The sequence below is a fragment of the Stegostoma tigrinum genome, chromosome 6 (assembly GCF_030684315.1).
Source record: "Stegostoma tigrinum isolate sSteTig4 chromosome 6, sSteTig4.hap1, whole genome shotgun sequence".
Taxonomy (NCBI): Eukaryota; Metazoa; Chordata; class Chondrichthyes; order Orectolobiformes; family Stegostomatidae; genus Stegostoma; species Stegostoma tigrinum.
The window spans coordinates 111267605-111289282 of NC_081359.1; the positions used below are offsets into that span (position 1 = coordinate 111267605).

General features: G+C 46.5%; 1 protein-coding gene across 1 annotated transcript in view; it reads left to right on the top strand.

Moving 5' to 3' along the window:
- The window catches only part of xrra1 (X-ray radiation resistance associated 1), a 97178-nt gene that overhangs the window by 22119 nt on the left and 53381 nt on the right, over positions 1-21678 (top strand). Inside the window, exons 4-6 of the mRNA XM_059646972.1 lie at positions 2532-2707; positions 6457-6528; positions 16042-16114. Coding sequence (XP_059502955.1) covers positions 2532-2707; positions 6457-6528; positions 16042-16114 — 321 coding nt within the window. The remainder of the gene's footprint in view (positions 1-2531; positions 2708-6456; positions 6529-16041; positions 16115-21678) is intronic.

Below are 21678 nucleotides of genomic sequence, written 5' to 3' on the forward strand. Positions count from 1 at the left end.
GACAAAAGAAGAGTATTCCATCAAACTGAATTGTCCCTTGTAGATCATGGATAAGCATTGAGAAATTAGGAGGTGAGTTACTCACCACAATATTCTGTGCCTCTGATTTGGTAACTACTGTATTTATTTGGCTGGTCCACTTCAGTGTCTGGTCAATGATGACACACCCCAGGATGTTGGTAGTAGGGACTCAGCAATGGAAATGCCAATGAATATCAAGGGGAGATGGTTGGAGTCTCTGTGAGGTATGCAGAGGAATGTCCCCCATATGTGATCTTTGGAATCCTTCTTTATGCATTCTTAACACAACTGAAAATGAGGCAATGAGTGGGGTAAGTAAATCCAACACTACATAAAAGGATATTTGATTTGCTATCGCTTAGTTGGCAATTTCAAGTGGGTAAAGCTAATGGTGATGATAATTTCTTTTACAATTTTTGTCCATTTGATTTGATAGTCATTAGTTTGGGTGAATTTCCAATTAAACTTTCACTAGTTTATTGATCTTCAAAGCCCATGATAATATTGATATGGCAGGATCCCATGAAAAAACTCTCAAGTGGACTGGCCAGGTGAAGTTCCCAGCCATGTGCTCAGATGCAGTGTGCACTAGCTGGTGGGAGTATTCGTTGACATCTTTAACCTCTCCTTACTATTATCTGAAGTCCCCACCTGCTTCAAGAAGACCGTCATCATTCCAGTATCAAAGAAAACTATGCAGCATGCCTCAGTGACTAGGATGACAAAGGCTCTGACCTCCATAATTATGAAATGCTTTCAGAGGTTAGTCATGGCTCATATCAATTCTAGCATCCCAGTCTGTCTTGATCCCTTGCAATTCACCTACCGTCATAACAAGTCCATGGCATACGCATTCTCTTTGACCCTACACTGACTTCTGGAACACCTGGATAACAAAATTGTTGTGAACACAAGTCATTCAACCACGCAAGCCAACCTTCCATCTATTGACTATCTATACTTCTCGCTGCCTCAGAAAGACAGCCAACATAATCAAAGACCTTTCCCAGCCCAGTTATAATCCATTCCAACACTTCCATCAGACAGAAGATACAAACACTTAAACACACACACCAACACATTCAAGAACAGCTTCTGAACAGACCTCTCAAATTGCAAATTTAATGTTGACCTTATTCTTTGTGCATCTTCTCTGCAGTCATAACATTGTAGTCCTGGCTCTGTTTTGTTACCCTTATGCACTTTGTATTATATGATCTACCTGTACTGAATGCAAAACAAAACTTTTCACTGTACAAAGGTATATGTGACAATAATAAATCTAGTCTACTCAAATCAAATGTTACTGTTCCATGGCCACAGTATTCAGGCATGTCCTTATTCTCATCCACCGCTTCTAGGGGAGGCGAAGGCCTAGTGGTATTACCGTGGGACTGTTAATCCAGAGACTCAGGTAATGTTCTGGGGACATGGGTTCAATACCTGCCATGGAATATGGTGGAATTTAAATTCAATGAAACATTTGGAGTTAAGACTGTAATGATGACTGTGAATCCATTGTTGATTGTTGGGAAAAATCCATCTGGCTCACTAATGTTCTTTAGGGAAAGAAACTGCCATCCTTGTCTGGTCTACCCTACATGTAACTGTAGATCCACAGCAATGTGGCTGACTCTGAACTGCCCTTTGGGCAATTAGAGATGGACAATAAATGCTGCCTAGCCAGCAATGCCTGCATCCCGTGAATGAATAAAAAAAACAAAATTCATACAGAACACCTAAGTCTGATTTATTTGAATGTGCGCTTTTAAAATTTAAAATAACTTTACCACAACTCTTAGCCAATTTAATACCCATGCTGTCATTGTCCATTAAATTTCATGACTTTAATTTTACAAACAAGTCTATCGTGGTACGTTATGCAACATCATTTGAAAACCAATTTGCACAGCATCAATTGAACTAACGTCATCAACCCTCTCTTGTTATTTAATCCAAAGAATCATCAATTTAATCAAAAACAATTTGACTTTAGCACAGTGGCTCAGTGGTAAGGACTGCTGCCTCACTAGCCAGGGACTCAGGTTTGATTCCAGCCTTAGGTGACTGTCTGTGTGGAGTTTGCAGGTTCTCCCCGTGTCTGCATCGGTTTCCTCTGGGTGCTCCAGTTTCTTCCCACAGTCCGGTAAGGGTGGATTGGCCATGCTAAATTTCCCACTAGTGTCTGGGGTGTGCAGGCTAGGTGGATCAACCATAGGAAATGCGGGGGTAGGGTGGGGGGTGCTGGGTCTTGGTGGGATGCTTTTCAGAAGGTTGGTACAGACTCAGTGGACCAAATGGCCACTTTCCACAGTGCAGTGATTCTATGATTTAAACACTCTTGACTGAAACTATGGCAAACTATGTCCTTTCGCCCAATTACAGTGGATTGTTTCTCTAGATAAATGCTTTGAGAGGATACTGAGATTATATTATGTAACACCATTCTCAGTAGCAAGGGATAGTCTTGCAACCTTACACACAGCCTTTGTTTTGTGCTTTGTTTACAGGTGCTGGACACTGGGTGAAGGCTCAGAAAAGCACTAAGGAAAAGGCTTTTCATGTTATAATTGGTCCAAAGCTAATTCAAAGCGTGGATCCACAGTCAGCCCCCGTGGACACAGCCCAACAATCTGACAAGTCTTCTAAACCAACTAAAGAAAAAGTGCTGGATGGAGATTTCTTGGTGAGTGTTGGTGAGCTCCCTGGCTCATCTACAAATGGTAAATCTGGTTGGACTATTTTTTCTCCTTTATTCCTTCAGGGGATGAAGGCGTTGCTCACCAAGCAGCATTTATTGCCTACAGGATGAGGGCGTCACTGGCCAGGCAGTCCATCCCTAATTGCCCAGAGTGCAGTTCAGAGTCAACCATATTGCGGCATACCTGGAGCCACACATAGGCCAGACCAGGGAAAAATGGCAGTTTCCTTCCCGAAAGGACATTAGTGAACCAGATAGGTTTATCCACCAACTGACAAATGGGTTCATGGTCATCATTAGCTTCTTAATTCCAGATATTTTATTGAATTCAAATTCCACCATCTGCTGTGGCAGGGTTTGAACTCAGGCCCCCAGAACATTATCTGGGTCTCTTGTTTGCTGGTCCAGTGAGAATACCACTGGGCCATTGCCTCCCTCTTATTAACTGCATTATTCCTGCAAGTTTGTTCATCCTGTTTGTCTATGCTCACCTTTGCTGTTTCTGACCTGCAAGAATTTGATGCTGACAGTGTAGAGGGAGATTTACTCTGTACCTAGCCCTGTGCTGTACCTGTCCTTGGAATATTTGGGGACAATGTGGAGGGAACTTTACTCTGTATCTAACTCCATGCTGCACCTACTCTTGGAGTGTTTGTAACTGTCTAGAGGAACCTTTACACTGTTCCTCACCCCGTGCTAGACCTGTTCTGCGAGAGTCTATTGGGACAGTGTAGAGGGGACTTTATTTAATATCTGACTCTGCTACATTCATCCTGGGCATTCTTAGAGGGCTGTAGTGCATAGTTTTATAAAACAATTATTCATTTTTTGGATGTGGGCATTACTGGCTGGCCAACATTTATTACCCTCCATAGTTGCCCTTCAGGAGGTGGTGGTGAGCTGCCTTCTTGAACTGCTGCAGTCCACCTGCTGAGGGTTGACCCACAATGCCATTAGGGAGGAAATACCAGGATTTTGACCCATTAACTGTGAAGGATTGGTGATATATTTCCAAGACAGAATAGTGAGTCGCTTGAAGGGGAACTTGAAGGTGGTGGTGTCCCATATATCTGCTGCCCTTGTCCTTCTAGATGGAAGTGGTCAGTAGTTTGGAAGGCACTGTCTGAGGATATGTGGTGAATTTCTGCAGTGCATCTTGCAGATAGTACACACTGTTGTTACTGAGCGTTGGTGGTGGAGGGAATGGGATGTTTGTAGATGCAGTGCCAATCAAGTGGGCTGCTTTGTCCAGGATGGTGTCAAGCTTCTTGAGTGTTGTTGGGTCTGTACTCATCCAGGCAAGTGGGGAGTGTTCCATCACACTCCTGACTTTTGTTCTGTGGATGGTGGGCAGGTTTTGGGGACTGAGGAGGTGAGTTACTTGCTGCTGTATTCCTAGTCTCTTTTGTAGCCACTGCATTTACGTGGTGAGTCCAGTTTATTTTCTGATCAATGATAAATCCCAGGATGTTGATAGTGGGGCATTCAGTGATGGTAACACCATTAAATGTCTTGGGACGGTGGTTAGATTGTCTCTTGTTGGTGATGGTTATAGCCTGGCACTTGTATGGAGCGAATGTTACTTGCCATTTGTTAGCCCAAGCCGGATATTGTCCAGTCCGCATTTGGACACGGACTGCTTCAGTATTTGAGGACTGGCGGAGTAGCGAATGGTGCTGAACGTTGTGCAATCATTGGTGAATATCCCCACTCCTGACCTAAACATGGAGGAAAAGTAATTGATGAAGCAGCTGAAGATGGTTGGGCCAAGGACACTACCCTGAGGAACTCTTGCAGAGATGCCCTGGAGCTGAGACGACTGACCTCCAACAACCACGACCATCTTCCTATGTGTCAGGTATGACTCTAACCACCGGAGAGTTTTCCGCCTGATACCTATTAATTCTAGTTTTGCTAACGCTCTGTGATGCCACGCTCGGTCAAATGCAACTTTGATGTCAATGGCTGATACTCTCACCTCACCTGTAGAATTCAACTCTGTCCATGTTTGAACCAAGTCTGTAATGAGGTTAGAGCTGAGTGGCCCTAGCAGAGCCCAAACTGGCTGTTACTGAGCAGGTTATTGCTGAGCAAATGCTGCTTGATAGCACTGTTGATCTGTCACTTTACTGGTAATCGGCCGGGTTGGATTTGTCCTGCGTTTTATGTGCAGGACATATTTGGGCAATTTGCCACATTGTCGGTCAGATACCAGTGTTGTAACTGTGCTGGAATAACTTGGCTAGGGGAGCGGCAAGTTCTGGAGCACGTCTTCAGTACTATTGCTAGAATGTTGTTCGGGCCTGTAGCCTTTGTAGTATCCAGTGCCTCCAATGTTTCTTGATATCAAACAGCTTTGAGGGAACATTAGCCATGTCCTGCAAATTGGAGTACATATCTATTACGACAAGTGTCTGTTTCTTACTCCATAACCAATTCCCTGCTGGTAAGCTATATTAGAAGCAGTGTCCAGGATGCGGAAGAGTTAAGGGTTTTATCGGAAACAAAGGCATCAGGAGACTAATGTAATTTGGCATGTCCATAAGGACCCTCACCAAATTTTACTGATGCACCAAAGAAAGCATTCTGACTGGGTGCACCACGGCTTGGTACAGCAACTGCTCTGCCAAGGACTGTAACAACCTCCAGCCCAGACCGTCACACAAGCCAGCCTCCCATCCATGGAATCCATCTACACTTCTCATTGCCACAGAAAAGCAGCTAACATCATCAAAAACCCCTCCCATCCTGCTTATACTCTCTTCCAACCTCTTCTGTAAGGTAGAAAATACAAAAGCTTAAATGCATGTACCACAGGTTCGAGAACAGCTTCTTCCCTGCTATTATTAGACTGCTGAATGGACCTCTCAAATTTCAAGTCTAATGTTGATCATGCTTTTGAGCACCTCCTGTGCAGCCATAATCGTGTATGCCTTGCTCAGTTTAAACACTCTATGATTATATGTCTGTATGTTATGATCTGCCTGTACTGCATACAAAACAAAACTTTTCACTGTGCTTAGGGACATACAACAACAATAATTCAAATCTAATCTGATGTGGAGGTGAGCAACTGATTGTTTAGAGAGACACATGTAGAAGTTGCACAGCAAGCAAATGACAAATGATTGCCAATTGGGAGTTCTTAAATGCAGATGTAAATGACTTGGGCAATGTCTTTAATAAATATGAAGAAAAGTTGTGTGTGGTCATACATATCGCTGTTTTGATTAAAGAGGTCAGGATAGCACAGGTGACTTCTTGTACCTGTTTCCGGGGTATGATTCTAAAACTAGGGTCATTAGTAACCCCCTAAAATTAAACAAAAAACTGTGAATACTTGAGATCTGAAACAAAAACATAAATTGCTGGTGAAACTCAGCAGGTTTGGCAGTATCTATGTGAAGAAAGCAAAGTCAATGTTTTGAATCCTGTGACTGTTCATCAGAACTCAGATGCTGCCACATCTGCTGGGTTTTGTCAGCAATTTATGTTTTCAATTCATGAATAATCCAACAGGCTTGACCATTCATTCCAACCACAAGTTTTACAAACTTCGAATTGATGGGAAAAGCAAATTTGCCATGCTTTAAATATGAAGAAGAATGTTAGATAAAGCTGAAGTATAGTGGGCTGAAACTGGTTCATCTAATTTAAACAATATCTACATTCTCAGCTATGGAATCTGCCAGGATAGATTTGAGTTTCTTCACCTACTCTGTTATTCTTTACAGAAACGGCTGCATTGTGTGGATAATTACTCTGACCTGTGTACTGTGAATATTAGTGACCAGAACCTCCATTCCGTATGTATGGTGTTAAAATTACAATTGTGTGCTTGTGAATGGGGATTAAAGTCATAAAATGTCAAGAATGTAAGAAGAGGAGGCAGCCATTTATTTCCTCAGATCTGTTCCACTAATCAGTGATTTGTGTTGACCTACCTCATAATGCTCTCCTTTTGCCTATATTCTTTCATAGCTTTGATTAATCAAATCTGTAAATCTCTGATAAAGAATTTGTGAATCAACATCCCAGAGCCTACAGCACAGAAATTGGATCTTCGGTCCAACTCGTCCATGCCAATTAGGTTTCCTAAACTGAACCAGTCCCATTTGCCTGCATTTGGCCCCTATCCCTCTAAACCTTTTCAATCCATGTACCTGTCCAACTGTCTTTCAAATATAAGAGATAATGGGAACTGCAGATGCCAGAGAATTCAAGATAATAAAGTGTGAAGCTAGATGAACACAGCAGGACAAGCAGCATCTCAGGAGCACAAAAGCTGATGTTTCGGGCCTAGACCCTTCATCAGATGAAGGGTCTAGGCCCGAAACATCAGCTTTTGTGCTCCTGAGATGCTGCTTGGCCTGCTGTGTTCATCCAGCTTCACGCTTTATTGTCTTTCAAATATTGTAGTTGTATCCACTTCTACCACTTCCTCTGGCAGCTTGTTCCTTTTTTGCAACACCTTCTGTGAAAAAGTTGCCCCTCAGGTCCTTTTTAAGTAGAGTCATGCAGTCATACAGCATTGAAACAGACCTTTTGGTCCAACTTGTCCATGCTGACCATGATCCTAAACCAAACTAGTCTCACTTGCCTGCATTTTGTCCATATCCCTCCAAATATTGTACTGATCCAAATTTCTTAAAAGTTGTAGGAGCAAATTAATGCAGATGCTGAATCTGTATTGAAAACAAAGAATGCAGGAAATCACAGTGGGTGAGACAGCATCCAGGGAGAGACAGCAAGCTAACATTTCGAGCCTAGATGACTCTTCATCCAGTACGTCCACCTCAGACTCCGAGCTTTCTTTATCGCTAGACAGAGGGGAAAAACCCATAGTTTTCGACAGTCTTCCCAGCTTTTTTGAGGGGCGGGTATGTTTTGCTCCTGCCCCATTTGTGAGTTTGTAGCTTTTAAATGGCCCACATGCTTCTTCAGGACTGCTTCACGTACGCAAACTTTGTACATTATGGGACCTGATCTCTTGCTAATCATGCCTCTTACCCATGCAGAGCCATTTCCCTGATTTTGGCACCAAACCATCTTTCTCACTTGGAGGACTCTTGTGTCCGGCATTGGCATTTCTGTTGCCATTGCCCTCTTCGCCCACAGGTCTGGGAAGAAGAGATTTAACCTGGTGCAGAGTCTTCTTCTGATTAGTAATGCTGTTGGAGTTATCCCTGTCATTGCATGAGGGGTGGTCTGACAATCGAATAGAAACCAGGACAGTTTGGTATCTCATGAGGCTGTAGGCTGTTTCTTTAAGATTGCCTTTGAAGTTTGGACTGCTGGTTCCATCAGACCATTGAACGATGGATCATATGGAGATGTCTGTATATGCCAAATGCCATTCAACTTTAGGAAATATTCAAATTCCCTGCTGGTAAATGACAGCACGTTGTCTGTGACCAACAATTCTGGGAGCCTGTATATTGCAAAAGATGCTCACAACTTATCTATCATTGTATCAGAGATAATGGGAACTGCAGATGCTGGAGATTCCAAGATGATAAAATGTGAGGCTGGATGAACACAGCAGGCCAAGCAGCATCTCAGGAGCACAAAAGCTGACGTTTCGGGCCTAGACCCTTCATCAGAGAGGGGGATGGGGGGAGGGAACTGGAATAAATAGGGAGAGAGGGGGAGGCGGACCGAAGATGGAGAGCAAAGAAGATAGGTGGAGAGGGTGTAGGTGGGGAGGTAGGGAGGGGATAGGTCAGTCCAGGGAAGACGGACAGGTCAAGGAGGTGGGATGAGGTTAGTAGGTAGCTGGGGGTGCGGCTGGAGGTGGGAGGAAGGGATGGGTGAGAGGAAGAACCGGTTAGGGAGGCAGAGACAGGTTGGACTGGTTTTGGGATGCAGTGGGTGGGGGGGAAGAGCTGGGCTGGTTGTGTGGTGCAGTGGGGGGAGGGGATGAACTGGGCTGGTTTAGGGATGCAGTGGGGGAAGGGGAGATTTTGAAACTGGTGAAGTCCACATTGATACCATATGGCTGCAGGGTTCCCAGGCGGAATATGAGTTGCTGTTCCTGCAACCTTCGGGTGGCATCATTGTGGCAGTGCAGGAGGCCCATGATGGACATGTCATCAAGAGAATGGGAGGGGGAGTGGAAATGGTTTGCGACTGGGAGGTGCAGTTGTTTGTTGCGAACTGAGCGGAGGTGTTCTGCAAAGCGGTCCCCAAGCCTCCGCTTGGTTTCCCCAATGTAGAGAAAGCCGCACCGGGTACAGTGGATGCAGTATACCACATTGGCAGATGTGCAGGTGAACCTCTGCTTAATGTGGAATGTCATCTTGGGGCCTGGGATGGGGGTGAGGGAGGAGGTGTGGGGACAAGTGTAGCATTTCCTGCGGTTGCAGGGGAAGGTGCCGGGTGTGGTGGGGTTGGAGGGCAGTGTGGAGCGAACAAGGGAGTCACGGAGAGAGTGGTCTCTCCGGAAAGCAGACAGGGGTGGGGATGGAAAAATGTCTTGGGTGGTGGGGTCGGATTGTAAATGGCGGAAGTGTCGGAGGATAATGCGTTGTATCCGGAGGTTGGTAGGGTGGTGTGTGAGAACGAGGGGGATCCTCTTGGGGCGGTTGTGGCGGGGGCGGGGTGTGAGGGATGTGTCGCGGGATATGCGGGAGACGCGGTCAAGGGCGTTCTCAATCACCGTGGGGGGGAAGTTGCGGTCCTTAAAGAACTTGGACATCTGGGATGTGCAGGAGTGGAATGTCTTATCGTGGGAGCAGATGCGGCGGAGGCGGAGGAATTGGGAATAGGGGATGGAGTTTTTGCAGGAGGGTGGGTGGGAGGAGGTGTATTCTAGGTAGCTGTGGGAGTCGGTGGGCTTGAAATGGACATCAGTTACAAGCTGGTTGCCTGAGATGGAGACTGAGAGGTCCAGGAAGGTGAGGGATGTGTTGGAGATGGCCCAGGTGAACTGAAGGTTGGGGTGGAAGGTGTTGGTGAAGTGGATGAACTGTTCGAGCTCCTCTGGGGAGCAAGAGGCGGCGCCGATACAGTCATCAATGTACCGGAGGAAGAGGTGGGGTTTGGGGCCTGTGTAGGTGCGGAAGATGGACTGTTCCACGTAACCTACAAAGAGGCAGGCATAGCTGGGGCCCATGCGGGTGCCCATGGCCACCCCCTTAGTCTGTAGGAAGTGGGAGGAGTCAAAAGAGAAGTTGTTGAGTGTGAGGACGAGTTCCGCTAGGCGGATGAGAGTGTCGGTGGAGGGGGCCTGGTCGGGCCTGCGGGACAGGAAGAAGCGGAGGGCCTTGAGGCCATCTCCATGCGGAATGCAGGTGTACAGGGACTGGACGTCCATGGTGAATATGAGGTGTTGGGGGCCAGGGAATTGGAAGTCCTGGAGGAGGTGGAGGGCGTGGGTGGTGTCACGGACATAGGTGGGGAGTTCCTGGACCAAAGGGGAGAAAATGGAGTCCAGATAGGTGGAGATGAGTTCGGTGGGGCAGGAGCAGGCTGAGACGATGGGTCGACCAGGGCAGGCAGGTTTGTGGATTTTGGGAAGGAGATAGAAACGGGCTGTGCGGGGTTGGGGAACAATGAGGTTGGAGGCTGTGGGTGGGAGGTCCCCTGAGGTGATGAGGTCATGAATGGTGTTGGAGATGATGGTTTGGTGCTCGGGTGTGGGGTCATGATCGAGGAGGCGGTAGGAGGTGGTGTCGGAGAGTTGGCGTCTGGCCTCGGCGATGTAGAGGTCAGTACGCCATACTACCACTGCGCCACCCTTGTCTGCGGGTTTGATGGTGAGGTTGGGGTTGGAGCGGAGGGAGCGGAGGGCTGCCCGTTCTGCGGGGGAGAGGTTGGAGTGGGTGAGAGGGGTGGAGAGGTTGAGGCGGTTAATGTCTCGACGGCAGTTGGAGATGAAGAGGTCGAGGGAGGGTAGGAGGCCTGGGGGTGGTGTCCAGGAGGAGGACTTGTGTTGGAAGCGGGTGAAGGGGTCAGTGGAAGGAGGGTTGGGTTCCCGGTTGAAGAAGTAGGCATGCAGGCGAAGACGGCGGAAAAACTGCTCTATGTCCGACCGTGACTGGTATTCGTTGATGTGTGGTTGTAGGGGGACAAAGGTGAGCCCCTTGCTCAGGACTGACCGTTCGTCCTCAGTCAGTGGGAGGTCTGGGGGGATGGTGAAGATTCGGCAGGGCTCAGGGTGGCTGTCTCCTCTGGGGTTGCAGGCTGTGGAGGTTGTGGGCGGAGCGATGATGTCGTCGGTCGTGGGCGGGGTTCCGTCGGCCGTGGGCGGGGTTCCGTCGGCGTCGGCCGTGGGCGGGGTTCCGTCGGCGTCGGCCGTGGGCGGGGTTCCGTCGGCGTCGGCCGTGGGCGGGGTTCCGTCGGCGTCGGCCGTGGGCGGGGTTCCGTCGGCGTCGGCCGTGGGCGGGGTTCCGTCGGCGTCGGCCGTGGGCGGGGTTCCGTCGGCGTCGGCCGTGGGCGGGGTTCCGTCGGCGGTGGGAGGATCGGGGTGGGCGGCAGCAGCTGAGGTGAGGGTGGTGTGTGGGCTGTAGTACCTGGACGTGGAGGTGGTGACTGCAGCAGCGGTTCCGGAAGTTCTGTGGCCGGCGGAGGCCGATGTGACGTCATCGGTGGGGTCTCCGGCCGTGTCCTCATGGTCAATGGCGGCGGGTGCATGGTGTGGGAGGGGCAGGGACAGAGTCGGGATTTGGGAGGCGCAGGAATCCTCTTGTGGGTGACAGGGGCCCGTGAGTTGGTTGTACTTACGATTTTTGGTGTCCAGTAAAGCAAGGTTGTTGGGGTGGGCTGAAATTGGCTATGAGGTTACAGTCGGTCATCCATGACCTTATTGAATGGCAGAACAGACTGAAAGCCGAATGATCTACTCCTGCTCCTTGATCATATCTTCGTATAATTAACGTATAGATTGTTATGTGTAATGTTACACAACCCCAACTTCTCTTGATGACATGTCCATCATGGGCCTCCTGCAGTGCCACAATGATGCCACCCGAAGGTTGCAGGAACAGCAACTCATATTCCGCCTGGGAACCCTGCAGCCATATGGTATCAATGTGGACTTCACCAGTTTCAAAATCTCCCCTTCCCCCACTGCATCCCTAAACCAGCCCAGTTCATCCCCTCCCCCCACTGCACCACACAACCAGCCCAGCTCTTCCCCCCCACCCACTGCATCCCAAAACCAGTCCAACCTGTCTCTGCCTCCCTAACCGGTTCTTCCTCTCACCCATCCCTTCCTCCCACCCCCAGCCGCACCCCCAGCTACCTACTAACCTCATCCCACCTCCTTGACCTGTCCGTCTTCCCTGGACTGACCTATCCCCTCCCTACCTCCCCACCTACACCCTCTCCACCTATCTTCTTTGCTCTCCATCTTCGGTCCGCCTCCCCCTCTCTCCCTATTTATTCCAGTTCCCTCCCCCCATCCCCCTCTCTGATGAAGGGTCTAGGCCCGAAACGTCAGCTTTTGTGCTCCTGAGATGCTGCTTGGCCTGCTGTGTTCATCCAGCCTCACATTTTATTATCTATCATTGTACCTGTGTTTGACAAACAAATTCAATGCATGTTCAATTACTTTGAGTGGGTGTCCACAATGACTAAAAATGTTGAGCCCATGAAGGGACCTGCATACTTGACGCGTAACCGAGTCCATGATTTTGCTGGCTATTCCCACAAATGTTGGGGAGCTGCTAGTGGTAAATTTTGTCCTTGTTGGCACTTTGGACACTGCCTCACCAACACAGCTATGCCTGCATCCAGTCCTGGCCACCAGATATACCTTCCTTCCCGACTTCAGTCGGGAAACCTCTAGATGACCATGGTGCTCAGGACAATCATGCTTGCTCGCCATAATACAATGCTATTCTCTACAGTGATCTGGTCTCTCCAGGTCCTGAAAGGTTTCAATTCTGGCTGTGATGGCACTTTTGTGGCCCAGATCAGCACCACCTGTTTCAGTTTTGACAGGACTAGATCTATTTGTGTTCACAGTTTGATATTGTCATCAGTGACAAGAGCTACAGGGATACCTCCAGCAGGGTTGCTAATGGGAGAAGACTCCGCACCACGTTAAATGTGATTTCTTGGACCTGAAAGGTGAAATGGCATTAGGAACACCAAGACTCTTCTAAGTGAGTCTGGACATAAGACTCCTCCAAGCAAGAGAGACAGTTTACTTCAGGTGGTGAAATTTGGTGCTCGGGAAATGTTAGGCTCCTAATAATCACAAGCTGTCAGGAGAATTACTCAGAGATAATGGGAACTGCAGATGCTGGAGATTCCAAGATAATTACTCATTGCTTTTCATCTGCCCCAATGCTATTTGCCTGGAGAAAATAAGGTATTCTTTCCACATAATTGTGGCCAGTCTTTGAAGGCAGAGCAACAAGTCATGCTTCCCAAATAGCAGCATGTTGCCCAACTCAAAGACAACTATTGCAAGCAAATTTCTTCAGGAGCATATTTTTTCTGTCGTCACCACAGAAATGACTCCACAAAGGCTGGTATCCTGTCACCAAGTCACCCTTTAGTTACACGTGGACAGTATTTGACGCTGGTCTGGCTTCCTCAAAGCCAACTCTCATAGTGAACAGAACTTCTGACACCTCTGTTTCTATCTGTCAGCCAGAGCTCCCTGATTGGACCAGATAAACAGCCCCAGTCAGAGAACTCATAATTTATGGTGTTCACCTGGCTGACCCTGTTACGATCACTGCAGGACCATCTACATATTGATAGTGAATTAGGCTTTGTGGAAGTGTTTTTCAAACTAGACTTCTTAACCTCAGGTTAGTTGTTAAGTTTAGATTAGATTCCCTACAGTGTGGATTTCTTCCAATCAGTGGGATCAGTTTCTCTCTACCCTTTTTTATCTCCCTATTGTCTTGAAAACATTTAACATAAAAAAACCTTTCGTATTCTAAATTTCAGAGAATGCAACCCAATTCTCTCCTCATGGTGTAACCGTTGGAGTCCCAGTATGCATCTAGTAAATCTCTGCATTGTCTTCAAGGTCAATACAAGCCATGGTTCCTGAGGTGTGCAGCACAGACTGAACACCATGTGTGACCTAACCAGCGTTCTGTACTGCTGTAATATGACTTCTACAATTGTATCCAATCCTCCAGGTGTAAAGGCCTGCATTTCATTTGTCTTTTTTAATCATTTTAATAGGACCTGGGACCTGGGTTCGATTCCTGCCTCAGGCGACTGTCTGTGTGGAGTTTGCACATTCTCCCCGTGTCTGCGTGGGTTTCCTCTGGGTGCTCCGGGTTCCTCCCACAGTCCAAAGATGTGCAGCTTAGGTGAATTAGCCATGCTAAATTGCCCATAGTGTTCAGGGGTGGGTGGGTTGTAGAGGGATGGGTCTGGGTGGGATGCTTCAAGGGGCGGTGTGGACTTGTTGGGCCAAAAGGCCTGTTTCCACTCTGTAGGGAATCTAATTTTACATGCCAGTTTATGATACTTTAATGATTATAACCTCCATTACTTCTAGGGGATATATTTGGTGCTCCTTTGCTGCTGGGTTGAAGGCTATCCCATCACTTATCTACCAACCTTTGGCCTATCAGACTTTAGGGGAAGCCCATCTGCCCTTCAGTATTTTCAATTTTGAATGGTCAATTGATGGGAAGCCCAGGCCATGTAGAAAGCCCGGCAGTTTTAGCTGCACTGTCTGATGTCAAGTTAAGGTGAAGTTCTTCCTTGCTTATCCCTGACCCATTAACCTTTAACTCTCACACACTAGCCACAATCAGCTTAAGGGATGCTGGCCTTTGTAACTGAGATAGTGGGAACTGCAGATGCTGGAGAATCCAAGATAATAAAATCTGAGGCTGGATGAACACAGCAGGCCAAGCAGCATCTCAGGAGCACAAAAGCTGACATTTCGGGCCTAGACGCTTCATCAGAGAGGAGGATGGGGTGAGGGTTCTGGAATAAATAGGGAGAGAGGGGGAGGCGGACCGAAGATGGAGAGTAAAGAAGATCGGTGGAGAGAGTATAGGTGGGGAGGTAGGGAGGGGATAGGTCAGTCCAGGGAAGACGGACAGGTCAAGGAGGTGGGATGAGGTTAGTAGGTAGATGGGGGCGCGGCTTGGGGTGGGAGGAAGGGATGGGTGAGAAGAAGAACAGGTTAGGGAGGCAGAGACAGGTTGGACTGGTTTTGGGATGCAGAGGGTGGAGGGGAAGAGCTGGGCTGGTTGTGCGGTGCAGAGAGACCACTCTCTCCGTGACTCCCTTGTTCGCTCCACACTGCCCTCCAACCCCACCACACCCGGCACCTTCCCTGCAACCGCAGGAAATGCTACACTTGCCCCCACACCTCCTCCCTCACCCCCATCCCAGGCCCCAAGATGACATTCCACATTAAGCAGAGGTTCACCTGCACATCTGCCAATGTGCTATACTGCATCCACTGTACCCGGTGTGGCTTCCTCTCTATTGGGGAAACCAAGCAGAGGCTTGGGGACCGCTTTGCAGAACACCTCCGCTCAGTTCGCAACAAACAACTGCACCTCCCAGTCGCAAACCATTTCCACTCCCCCTCCCATTCTTTAGATGACATGTCCATCATGGGCCTCCTGCAGTGCCACAATGATGCCACCCGAAGGTTGCAGGAACAGCAACTCATATTCCGCCTGGGAACCCTGCAGCCTAATGGTATCAATGTGGACTTCACCAGTTTCAAAATCTCCCCTTCCCCCACCGCGTCCCTAAACCAGCCCAGTTCGTCCCCTCCCCCCACTGCACCACACAACCAGCCCAGCTCTTCCCCTCCACCCACTGCATCCCAAAACCAGTCCAACCTGTCTCTGCCTCCCTAACCTGTTCTTCCTCTCACCCATCCCTTCCTCCCACCCCAAGCCGCACCCCCATCTACCTACTAACCTCATCCCACCTCCTTGACCTGTCCGTCTTCCCTGGACTGACCTATCCCCTCCCCACCTATACTGTCCTCTCCACCTATCTTCTCTTCTCTCCATCTTCGGTCCGCCTCCCCCTCTCTCCTTATTTATTCCAGAACCCTCACCCCATCCCCCTCTCTGATGAAGGGTCTAGGCCCGAAACGTCAGCTTTTGTGCTCCTGAGATGCTGCTTGGCCTGCTGTGTTCATCTAGCCTCACATTTTATTATCCTGGCGTTTGTAACTGCTTGGTTTGGTGTTTTTAGTTTCTAGCAGTGACATTGTTATCAATTTGTTTCTGACAGAAATAAACTGTTGTATTTTCCTCAGTAAGGAAGTAAACAGATAAGCTACAGTGAATATCTTACAAGTGAATAAATATTGTAATAAGTCCAAATTGGTGTTAACCATCTTCTTACAAGTATTTTTTTCTTAGGTTAAACAAGAAGACCTTAAGTTGTTTGATTCTGTGGTTTATGTAAATGCAGCAGAAAACCATTTGCCTTTGGGTAAGAATCAACTCATTCACCGAGGAAATATGTTATCTCAGCACCCCGGACAATGGAGGGAAAAAAGTATGCGCAGTACAAGCTCCTGTTGCAAAGTGTGCGCGCACATGAGAACAGAATCACGTATAGGTGTGATGTCCCCCACAGGTGACTAGTCAGTCAGCCCCCAAGAAATGGATGGCCGCAGGAGCTGAACTATGGCTAAGACCTAAAATTTGAGATAAATAGCTGAAATGCAGCTAAGGGGAACCTTGATAATAACTTGAAAAAGAAAAGACTGGCATGATATGTTAATGAGTGGGAGGAGGCTTACATGGAGAATAAACAGTGGCATGCACCAGTTGGGCTGAATGGCCTAAATCTGTGATATACATTCAATGTAATTATATATGATATATGTCCACCCAAAACTCAGAATTGTCCTAAACTCGCAGAAGGCTTAGCAAAGCAGGGACTTGAAAATGTCCAGACAGATGAAAGAGAGAGGTAAAATAAGCCTGAATAATATTTGCTTTGAGGCTGAGTTTAGAACAGTAGTGAAAGCTATCCACAGCAATTTTTTTTGTCCAGAGGGAGAAGAGGAAAAATCGCTCTTAGAAGGAGGGTGATTAGTAACGAGGGATTCAAAGATGGTAATGCTATTGAATGTCAAGTGGAAATGATCAGATTCTGTCTTGTTAGAGATGGTCATTGCCTAGCACTGTGTGAGGGCCTTTTTTTGTGTGTTTTTGATTGTGGACTGGAATGAAAGAAGAACTGTTTTAAAAACCAAGGATTATTGAGGGTCTGCTGCACATTTTGAAGGCAAGTAATCTAATGCTCATTTTAAGTACTCTTTACTCAGCTGCTCATTCAAGCAGCAGAGGGAGAAGGTTTCCAGATGAACTGGACCTGGAGAATCACGGCACATCCTGTAAACAGGGTCCACAGAATAGCTTTCCTAGCTTTTCCCTCTGCCCATAAACACCCATTTTTTTGTTTCCTGTCTGTGTCTGTCTGTATGTGTGTGTAGAGAGTGAGTTTATAACTGGGACACAGTTTTAGCCAGTAGAGTTATATGCTGACTGCTTCTCATTTTTCACCTGTAGGTAGAATCTATTTAGTCGTAATGAAAAGTAATTCCTCTTAAGTACAGAGCCATTGACTGTGCTTTCTGTCGTCCTAGGTCTAAAAGACAGGGAAATTGGGCAATTTGTTTTAATTCACTTAAAAAATCTTTAATACAACTCAGGGAACTGTAGGGCTTCATATCCAGCACACTGCTTGTGAGATGTAAATGTCACTTAACCCTTGTAAACCGTATCCTGGTTATTGTCCAGATCTTGCTGCATTTAACCATGAACTACTTTAGCATCTGAGGAGTTGTGATTAGTGTTGAACATTATGCAATCATCAGCCAACATTCCCAATTCTGACCTTATGATGGAGGGAATGGCATTGTTGAAGCAGCTGAAGATGGTTGGGCCTAGGACACTCTGGGGACCCTGAGGAACTCCTGCAGAGCTTAGCTGCCTGACCATTACAACTACAACCATCCTCCTTTTTACCAGATATGACTCCGACCAGTGGAGTGTTTGACCTCAATTCCTGTTAACTCTGGTTTGGCTGGGGCTCTTGATTCCACATTTAGACAAATATAGCCTTGATATCAAGGTCAGCCACTATCTTCTGTCCTCAAAAATTGAGCTCTTTTGTCCATGTCCGAACTAAGACTGTAATGAGGTCAGGACCTGAGTAGCTCTGGCTGAACCCAAACTGGGTGTCAGTGAGCAGGTAATTGCAAAGCAGGTGCTGATTGATAACACTGTTGACGAATCTTTCATCACTTTACTGATGACCCAGTGTAAACTGATGGGGCAGTAATTGGCTGAGTTGGACTGGTCTTTGTGTATAAAACATGCTGGAGTAATTTTCCTCCTTGTTGAGTAGATGCCAGTGTAGCAGCTGTACTGGAGCAGCATGGCTAAGGGGTGCTGCAAGTTCTGGAGCATCAGTATTATTACCACAATATTTTCCGGGACCATAGTTTTTTTGCAATATCTAGTGCCTTCAGCTTTTCTTTGCTATCACGTGGAATGAATCAAATTGGCTGAAAACTGGCATGGTTCTCTCTCTACAGATTCTCCCAAATCTACTGAGTTTATCCAATACTTTCTGTTTTATTTTAAGCCAGGAATTCAACCCTAGTTCAATGAAGGATGCAAGAGGACATGCTGTGAGCTGCACCATGCATACCTAAAAATGAGGCGTCAACCCGATGAAGCTACAACATCAGATTACTCGCAAGCCAAACAGTGGAAGCAACATGCAATAAACAGAGCTAAGTGGTCCCAAACCAAGAGCTCAGATCTAAGTTCTTCAATCTTGTCGCATCCAGTCATAAATACTTACAGGCAATTAAACAACTAACTCGTGTAGAATGCTCCACAAATATCCTCATTCTCAACAATGGAGGAGTGCAGCATATCAATGCAAATGACAAGCACATCAAATGATGAATCTTCTCTCCTGTGAAGGTCCCTAGCTTCACGGATGTCAGTCTTCAACCTATTGAATTCACTTCATGTGATATCAAGAAACAGTTGGAGATTGGATTCCGCAAAGCTATGGACCTTGCCAACATTCCGATAATACAACTGAAGACTTGTGCTCCAGTGCTAAGCTGTTCCTGTACAGCCATAACACTGACATCTACCCAGCAATGTGGAAAATTGGGCAGATATGTCTTGTTGATTCTTATCCACGAAAAGCAGGACAAATTCAACTCGGCCAATTAACATTACTTTATTCTTGATCATCAACAAAATGATGGAAAGGATCATTGACAGTGATATGGAATGGCACTTGCTCTGGTCCAAGCAAGAACAGAAGATATGAACTTCAGAAAGGAGGTGTAAATGACTGCCCTTCCTATAAAGGAAGCATTTGACTGAGTGTAGCAGCAAGGAGTTCCAACAAAACTAGAGCCAGTGGGAATCGGGGGAATTCTTTTGATGTAAAGTGTGTGAGTTATTGATACTTCAATAACATTAATTTTAGAATTTGCATTTGAGCTAGCGGCATGTTGATCTTGGGGTGTGTCTTTGAAGGAGTTTAATGATGAACGTGTCGGCATTTCTGATGCTGTAGCGATTTCTTAAAAGAAACAGTCAGAGAATTCTTGGAGGCTAATAAGAATTTGTTTTTATTGGGAGCAAATGAAATGAACAGTTGTGCATGAGGCTTTCAGTTTAGAATGTTCTAGAAATGATTTTTTTTGCTTGGGGAAATACCAATTGCATAAAAAATAATTTTTTTAGTTCTAGTTTGAAAATTTTGCAGATGTCTTGATTAAACCTAGTGGTATAAAACAGTTGTCTTTGAGATGGTGTAGAATGAGCCACCTGTGAGGAACGGGTACCAGGGCAGCACACATGGAGCGAGTCCCAGAGCAGCGCATGGGGAGAGGTCTCTGAACAGTGTGTGAGCAGCTCGTTCCAGAGCAGCACAGGGACCGAGTCCTAGACAGAGACCAGTGCCGCGCAGGCAGTGCTGGAACTTACCTTAGAGCAGCTGAGTGCCGGTATGGAACGGGGACAGTTGTTGGCCTGAGGTCTGGCACAGGCGGTCAGACCATGTGCGGAGATCCTGCACTGGGTTGCTACAGTGTAATGTTTACTTGAAATTTTTTACCTTACTGTAATGTCAACCCTCTAACTATATCTTATTTCTAACTTATTTTTTAAAACCTGTAAAGTAATGCAACCACTTTTACTTCTCTTTTGTATCCAAGATTTGTGCCCAGCTACTTGTACCTAAGATGAAGGGTCTAGGCCCGAAACGTCAGCTTTTGTGCTCCTGAGATGCTGCTTGGCCTGCTGTGTTCATCCAGCCTCACATTTTATTATCTTGGAATCTCCAGCATCTGCAGTTCCCATTATCTCTGTACCTAAGATGGCACCATAAGAGGCAAACATTATTAAAGCTCTGGATGTGAGTTTGCTCGCTGAGCTGGAAGGTTAGTTTTCAGACGTTTCGTCACCATTCTAGGTAACATCATCAGTGAGCCTCCGACGAAGCGCTGGTGGTATGTCCCGCTTTCTATTTATCTGGTTAGGTTTCCTTGGGTTGGTGATGTCATTTCCTGTTCTTTTTCTCAGGGGATGGTAGATTGGCTCCAAATCAATGTGTTTGTTGATGGAGTTCCGGTTGGAATGCCATGCTTCTAGGAATTCTCGTGCGTGTCTCTGTTTGGCTCGTCCTAGGATGGATGTGTTGTCCCAATCAAAGTGGTATCCTTCCTTATCTGTATGTAAGGATACGAGTGATAGTGGGTCATGTCATTTTGTGGCCAGTTAATGTTCATATATTCTGGTGGCTAGTTTTCTGCCAGTTTGTCCAATGTAGTGTTTGTCACAGTTCTTGCAAGGTATTTTGTAGATGACGTTTGTTCTATTTGTTGTCTGTATAGGGTCTTTTAAGTTCATTAGCTGCTGTTTTAGTGTGTTGGTGGGTTTGTGGGCTACCCTGGTGCCAAGAGGTCCGAGTAGTCTGGCAGTCATTTCGGAAATGTCTTTGATGTAGGTTTCTTTGATGAAGGATGCAAGAGGACATGCTGTGAGCTGCACCATGCATACCTAAAAATGAGGCGTCAACCCGATGAAGCTACAACATCAGATTACTTGCAAGCCAAACAGTGGAAGCAACATGCAATAAACAGAGCTAAGTGGTCCCAAACCAAAAGGGGAGAGTGGTTATGGTTTCTGAGCCCGTTTTGTCTGTTTTATTTGGGTTTGTTGCTGCAGATAAGTAACATTCATACCACATGAGTACTAGGCAATGACCCTCTCGAAAAGACACAATCTAATCATCTCACTTTAATGTTCAAAGGTGTTACCATCTCTGAATGGTCCAATATCACCTATGGGAGTTACCATTGACCAGAAATTAAATTGACAGGTTGTGTAAATACTGTGGCTACCAGGTCAGTTATCAAGGCTGTTTTGATAAGATCTTCCAAACTTATGACCACTACTACCTAGAAGGGCAAGAACAGTAGATGCATGGGAAGACTACCATCTGCAAGTTCACCTCCAAGCCATTCACCATTCTGACTTAGAACCAAATTGCTGTTCCTTCAGTGTCACTGGATCAAAATTTTGAAACTCCCTCTGGAACAGCACTGTGGTTGTCCCTACTCTCTGCCTTCTGCCAGTCAGCCATTCCTTTATTCTTGCAAGTACTTTGCCCCTAATATCATGAACTTTTAACTTATTTAGCAGCATCTTGTGTGGTACCTTGTCACAGGCCTTCTGGAAAGTACTTCTAGACTTATCAGATATTGAAACAGTCTGGCTTGTGTCTAGCAAGACTTGGACAAGATTGGACTGACAACTGTCATGTAACATTGCTCGGTAGTTGTGAAGCAGCGATGACCATCTTCAACAAGAGAAAATCTATCCATTTCCTCTTCACATTCAAGAGTATTAAAATCGCAGGATCCCCTTCTCCTCAACATTATAGCTAATGGTAAAATGAAGTAGACCAGCCTTATAAATAATGTGATTACAAAATCAGCATGCAGC